The sequence below is a fragment of the Mus pahari genome, chromosome 3, assembly GCF_900095145.1.
Source record: "Mus pahari chromosome 3, PAHARI_EIJ_v1.1, whole genome shotgun sequence".
Taxonomy (NCBI): Eukaryota; Metazoa; Chordata; class Mammalia; order Rodentia; family Muridae; genus Mus; species Mus pahari.
In genome coordinates this window covers 150,909,982-150,917,127 of record NC_034592.1, presented here as the reverse complement: position 1 = coordinate 150,917,127, position 7,146 = coordinate 150,909,982, and the positions used below count along the sequence as shown (strand labels likewise).

The 7,146-nt window shown below is 52.3% G+C and overlaps 1 protein-coding gene across 5 annotated transcripts in view; it reads left to right on the top strand.

Moving 5' to 3' along the window:
• The first annotated feature begins 340 nt into the window (after positions 1–340).
• Nfatc2 (nuclear factor of activated T cells 2) overlaps positions 341–7,146 on the top strand; it is a 123,712-nt gene continuing 116,906 nt past the window's right edge. For 3 of the 5 annotated variants that reach the window (XM_021194624.2, XM_021194630.1, XM_021194627.1), the window contains exon 1: positions 341–526. Coding sequence is in view for 3 of the 5 variants with exons in the window: in XM_021194627.1 (XP_021050286.1) it covers positions 457–526 (70 nt within the window). In the remaining 2 variants the exon portion in view is untranslated. The remainder of the gene's footprint in view (positions 527–7,146) is intronic. The other 2 variants (XM_021194621.2, XM_021194622.2) reach the window with 1 other exon arrangement.

Below are 7,146 nucleotides of genomic sequence, written 5' to 3'. Positions count from 1 at the left end.
CTTTTTCTCTGCCCCGAACAATCAGGGACTTGTGCTTGGCGGCCGAAGGAGCCACGGAGCTGGCTGGCCGCGGAGGAGGCGACGTCATGGATTCCTGAGTGTGAAGTTTTCAGGAAAGCCCTTAGTTTTGGAGATGGACGGGATCCAGGGGTTTCCATGGCGCTGAGTAAACAGGAGGAAACAGTGAGGGAATCCCGTTATTTTACTGCATTGAAAGCCTATAAACACGGAGCGCGGGGAAGGAAGTCGCGTTGCCTCTGGAGTAAGCGACCGCGGAGCGCCGGGAGCCCGGGGAGCCTGAGCAGGAGCCCGGAGCACGGCAGCGGGAGCACGGAGAGCCGGAGCAGGAGCACGGGGAGCCAGAGCCCCGGAGCGGAGCCTAGGCGCTGCAGCGTCTGCGCCGCTCCGCCAGATCGCAGCACACGGTCCCCAGCCTGCTGAGCCCGGTGCCTCCAGATGCAGCGCCCCGCATTGCGCAGGCCGGGCCCCCGCCAGCCCCTCCGCACCATGGGGTCTGCGGACCGAGGTAACCGCGCCGCCATTGGCATCCCTGTCTGCATCCCTGCCCGCATCCCTTCCCGCATCCTCGCATCGCATCCTCGCTCCGCTGCCTACCCCTACCCCTCCGGGAGGCACCCCACGCTGTCCCCGCTCGCAGGTAGAAGCACAGATGCGGCGAAACAGGGGCGCACGCGCACATCCTGGCCGTCGCCGGTAGTGATTCTAGGAAGCGTCTCCAGGCAGGTTTCCCTGTGTGTGTGTGTGTGTGTGTGTGTGTGTGTGTGTGTGTGTGTGTGTGTGTGTGGTGCGGGACACCAGGAAGGGGGGTCTCGTGTGTGGTGCGGGACACCAGGAAGGGGGGTCTCGCTGCTAACCGCTGGCTTATTCTCTTGTTGCTCTAGTCTTTGACAGCAGATGCCACCGTCCTTGTCATCATTATTATTTAGCTTTTTTTTTTTTAACACAGGCTTGACATTTTGCTATTTACTAATACAGAAAGACATCTCTTCCCAGCTACATCAGCAGATGTTCTGGGCCATTCAAGCAATTTAAGCCATTTTTCTCCCCCTTTTGGGATGAATCTGAGGGCTCTTCCAGCTCCCCCACCACAATTTAAAGTACCATGAGCTTGTTCTGCCAAAGAGATCACAGACGCCCCACTGTCCCCGTTTCTGCTCCATCTTCTCCTTTGAGATGTAACCTTGAAGCCATCCAATTTGGTTCTTACGGGAGAGAGTTAATGAGTGAGAATATGATATGAGATCTAGCCCATCTGGTTGGGATTGTGAGGGGTTTGGGCTGGGGAGTCAGAAATCGGGTCTTTAAAGTGGAAGCTGTTGGATGGTTTCGGTGGGGCCAGCCCGTGTGGAGGGAGGGACAGGGGCACCGCCGAATGGGAAGGGCTGAAGGGTTAAGCGGAATACATCCGCGTAGGAGGAGTTAGCCCCGTGTCATAAAATCTGAGTTGAATGTAGGTTTTGTGCTCCTCGTGGTGGACTGAAGTCCTGGGGGGGGGGGTTGCGCGGTGGGGCGGAGGCAAATGACAGCTTTGGCAAGTAAGCCGGGGGTGGGGGGGGTGGAGGTGGGGGTGGGGGTGGGTCTTGCTGAAAACCCTGGTCCAAGCCCCATCGCGGTTCAGTAAAAGACGTGTTTAGCCACCTTCAACCTCAGCTTAGTTTTTAGTAGAGCGGGACTTTTGAAAGCTGGATCCTGCCAGCGCCTGGGACCTTTTCCTGGCAGCCTACTCTGCCCTCTGTCAGTGTGCTTAAATGGCACTGGTGCAGTGACATAACATCAAGAGAGAGAAAAAAAAAAAGCGCTAATATTTTGTCAGGGGACAGAGTGACGCTCCCAGGCAGGACATGCCTATGTCAAGGCCTTGGAGTGGTTTTTACTGCAGAACAAACCAAAGCCAAGACATAGATGCTCTGACCTGGGGTGGGGTGGGGGGACAGGACGACAGCACAGACAGACAGATGCTCTGACCTGGGGGAGTGGGGACAAATGACAGGATGACAATACAGACAGACAAATGTCAGATTTTAGCTCCAAGAGGGAGGAAGAGAGGCCCACACGGAGAACTCAGAGGAGAAAACTGGTTTCTGTTTTGTGCCTTCCTGTGGCGATTTTAACCTTCTGCCCTGGGCTGGGAATGTTGCTTCTCTGCTAAGGTCTGGGAGGACACAGGTCCCTTGTCTCACGCCCCAGGCCGTGTTCAAATGCACAAGAATGGGACTTAGGTGTATACCGCTGTGCCTGTATAGGCAGGATGCAGGACACCAGCCGGATCCTTGCAAACATGACACAGCACTAAGGCTCACAGAAAACAGCTCCAGGCATCACAGACAGCTGCCTTGAGATAGTCCAATCACTGTTCCCTGCCTAGGGGTCCCCAGAGAAAACAACAAGGGCACCAAGGGCACCGCTAAACTCATCAGCCTGCTGGATGAGACCCTCAGCGTCCCAGGGATCGTGCTGATGGGCAGTCCCAGGGCATGGGATAGAAATATTTGCACAGCAAGGAAAACTGCAAGCTTGCTGTGCAGATGGTGTGAAGCCCCAGGGGAGTTTAAAGATGTGGAAGGGGAGTATTCAGTGTTATCTGAAAGGTGATGGAAAGTATTTCAGGAATAAACAAACTTGAGATGAGTTTTGCTTCCTTCCCAGGCTCTGGTCCCCTGACTTCTGCGTGGGTTGGGGTATCTGCTTGGCCACGTCACAGCTGTGGGCTATCAGGAAATTCACTTCACCTCTCTGTGCCTTAATTTCCTCATCTGTAAAATGGAATCTCTAAGAAGGCTTTTTTTTTTTTTAAATAAAAGGGGTGGTTGTGAGAGCCAGCAAACCCCAGACATAATTTTTCTCATCGCGAATGCTCTGTGAATGCCTGCTGCAGTTCCTATCATATTAAAGATAGACACTAATATTGAATAGAAACTGAACATCAGTTGCAATTCTTCCAATACATGTCCTTTAGATCATCCCCTGCCCCTGCCTTTAGAAACAGGGCCTTATGTAGACCAGACTAGCTTCAAATTCGTTTTGTGACCGAGGATAACCTTGAACTTTCGGTCTTTTGCTGTTCCCTCCAGAGTGCTGGGTTTACAGATATGAGCTACCATGCCTGGGATATGGGGTACTAGGGACTGAACTCAGGCAATCTCTTCACGGGCTGAACTACACCCAAAGTCCCCTAGACCTCTTAAGGTCTTTTTGAAACTTACTGGAGCTTTGAAATGACACAGATTGGGTTAAGATGTGATGACTTCAGAAGCCTCAATGTCCTCGTTTGCAAAAAGTGACTAATGACAAAAAATGACAGTATAGTCTTCGTAGGGCTGTCGCACGCGTCACACGAAACCATGCATATAAAAGACTGAACTCTGTTTAACATGCGGTGAACGCATACCCAGCGTTGGTATCTGATGGGTGAGGACAGAAAGACCAGCTTTGCCAGAAGTCACACACACCAGGAGAAGTGTAGGGCCTGGCCCTGGATGAGCCGCCACTGTCCCTGTTAGCTTGGTGTTGACTCAGAGCTGTCTGGGGCTGTCTGCCTTTGACTTACAATGTCTTTTCCTTTTCTCTGAGACTGTATTTGGCCTGTACTATACCCTCCTCCTGGGAGGAGGGCAGTGAGGCACAGAGAAGGCACAGGGAAGCACAGACAACTGGCCAAGAGTTACCCAGTAGGAAAGTGGCAGAGTCACTTTGAAGTGCAGGCTCAGCTGCCTTGGGTACTTGCAGACACCAGCCTAGCTTCTGACTGACTTAGACCTTGGCTCTAGACTCTTTCTCTAGCCTAGTGATGTTCTCTGACACGAGACACAGGAGACAATGGAAAAGACGGACAGAGAAGGTGCCTCCCCTAGCCTTGCCTCTCGGGACAATAAAAGACATTTTCACTGACATTAGAGGAAGGTGGCTGGCGAAGAGGCTTGGAACACGGGCCTGCCAAGACCCCTCCCTGGCTAGTTCCCACTGGCTCTCCAGACAGCCCAACCTATCTTCCCACAACTCGATGCTATAGAAGGAAGCTCTCTAGAGTAGACTTGAATTTTCTAAAGCTATTTTCTTATCATGGCTGTAAGCTCCTCGAAAGGCAGGGCCAAGCCTCTTATCCTGTGAGTCTCTGGGGGATCCCAGGAGGAATTTATGATAACTCAGAAAATCAACAGCCTGAGTGCTGGTCACAGGGTCCACATCTGCTATTTAAGAGCTGTGTGCCAGCACTCGGGAGGCAGAGGCAGGCGGATTTCTGAGTTCGAGGCCGGCCTGGTCTACAAAGTGAGTTCCAGGACAGCCAGGGCTGTACAGAGAAACNAGAGAGAGAGAGAGAGAGAGAGAGAGAGAGAGAGAGAGAGAGAGAGAGCTGTGTGACTTTGTGTGAGGAACCTCACTTTCTCTTTTCTTTTCTTTTTAAAAACTTTCCCGTGCCTCAGTTTCCCCACAGATAAGAGAGTAATAGTAAGTTTTGAGCCGAGCAGTACTTGGAACTGCTGTGGTGGACTGGAGAGATGGCTCAGTATGTAAAGAGCTTACTGTAGAAGCATGAGGATCTGAGCTCGGATTCCTAGCACTCACATAAAAAAGCTGGGAGTAGAGGTACATGCCTGTAAGCCCAGGGTAGACGAGGGTGAAGCCAGATGGGGCCAATCTAGCAGAAACTGTAACCTCCAGGTTCACTGAGAGACCCTGTCTCAAAAAGATAGGGTGGAGAGTGACTGAAGACAAGACACCTGATGGCCCTTACACACACACACACACTCACACACATATACAACACACACAGAGGCTAGTATACCAACACACATTGTGTGTGCACATGTATGTGTGTGTACATGTATGCATGTACGCACAGACATATACACACGCACAGAGGCTAGTATACCAACACACATGTGTGTGTGCACATGGGTGTGTGTATGTACACACACACACACACACACACACACACACATACACACACACACAGATCCTAGAGCAGCCGGCCTACCTATTTCCTGTTAAGCATGCTGGACATGGAGCCAGTGGGCAGGAGTTTGCCCTTGTGCTCTGGGACAAGTGCATGCCCACCTGCACATGTATGTGCACATTTGCATGCACTGGTACATGTGAATGCACACGTGTGCATGCACACCACATTCATGCACACATTATAGTTGGTTAGACTGGCTCCTTGTGGCTACTGTAACTGGCCATCACACAGTGCTGTTTAGGCGGGAAGAAGCCCCTCTATATTGTGCTAAGGATCAGAAGTCTGGAATTGGGTGTTGGCAGGCCATGCTCTCTGAAGACTCAGTGTGGACCTTGGCTGCCTCTTCTGGCTTCTTCTGGCTCAGGCAGTCCCGGCTTCTGTAGCTGGTGGCTGCATCCCTGCACTCTGCCTCTGTCTTCCTGTGGCCTTTGTGAATTGGTGCTCGCCCTTCCAAGGGCCCCAGCCCGGGACTAGCCTCCATGGCTTTTGAGTGGCTCGGGGACTAGCCTCCATGGCTTTTGAGGCTCTCATCCTGTTGACATCTGGAACGAACTCTTCTCAACGAGTACCGACTCCAAGGCAGCGGGAGTGAGACTTGCACGTTTGTTTTTGGTGAAGGAGCAGAACAAGTTATCATCCGTAGTGGGTTCTTCATTCAGCCGGGAGACCTCCTCTTTTCCAGGGAAGTGGGCTTTCGTTCAATCCTGAATGGTGCATGCTCTGCCTGCAGGTGTGCAGAGGGCATGCCCAGCAGGAGGAACGGAGCTCACACAGGCTCCCGGGGAGGCTGTGTGCCAGGGTCGTCTGTGGCTAGGCTGAAACCCAGCAAAAGGGCAGAGAGGAAGACGATGGAAGCGGAGATCCCAGATGTGTGCCAGGACAGGTCCTGAAGGACCTAGTGAGGGGGTCTGAAGTTCATTATCAGAGTCACATGGAAAAATTCAGCGGCAGGGTGTGTGGCCTCCTTAATCTCAAAGGCCAGCACGGACTGAAAGGAGAGGCCTGGAGCCAGGTCAGTGGTTGTTGGGGGAGCTCAGGCAGGGGACAGAAGCCAATGTGGATCGAAGAGACAATCAGGAGGAAGGCTTCCCTGCCTGTGAGCTGGTTGCTCCATGACTCTCCAGCTGTGGTCTCCGGGACACTATGGGGTCCCATAGAATGTTTTCTATTTTGGCAACAAAAGTACCAAACATCACCACCTGCGTGGGCCCCAGTTTCCTGATATGGGAAGTGGTATGGTGGTTATCATTACACCCAGGGTGTTCTTGGGTCTAATCGAGATCCCGTTTGAAGCCCTCAGACTAGGCACCATGTGTGTGTGTGTGTGTGTGTGTGTGTGCTCGTGCCCCCGCTTGCCATTCCTGGTTTATTTTATTGTTTAAATTTAAGCTATTACTTTCTGCCCACCAAAGGAGGTTCCAGGGTCCTTCCTAAAGAATTACACATATTTTTGTACCAAACTCCATAAGTCTTGAGCAATGTCAACCCTTAGCTTGAGTGTGACATGTTGCTATCAGTGCTGGATGGGCCAGGGAGAAGAGCAGCTGGGTTGCAGAAGGCCAGGATGTTTGTATTTCCGGGTCACACAGAGACTGCAGAGAATCTGAAAAAGGCCCAGGGTCTGTGAGAGACTGTCACATGGCAAGTAGGCACTGGGAGAGGTGAAGTCTCCTGGTTACATAGGGGGAGGGCGGTGCTTGGGGACCCAGCTTGTAGAGGGCTCACCTAGCTTTTCTCAGGATTGATCTCTTCATCACCAGGGACACAAGGACACACCTCTAATTCCAGTACTCTGGAGGTGGAGGCAGGAGGACCAGGAGTTCAAGGCTATCCTTGACTATGTAGCAAGTTCAAGGCCAGCCTGGGCTACATAAAACTCTGTGTCAAAAAAGAAAATACAATGAAAACTCAAGCCAGGGAGCAGAGAGGATGCCTGCTGCTGTGTGCCTTGTTTTGGGTGGAGGACAGTGGTGCCCCAAGGGGGAGGTCTCTGGCTCAGCACCTGTCTCCATCACCCCCTGACTTCACAGATTGTTGGATGTGGTGGCATACACCTGTCATCCCTGCGTGGGGAAGCTGAGGCAGGAGGATTGTGAGTTCCAGGTTAGTCTGAGCCACAAAACAAGACCCTGTCTCACAAATCCAGTGACTGGGATGTAGCTCAGTGG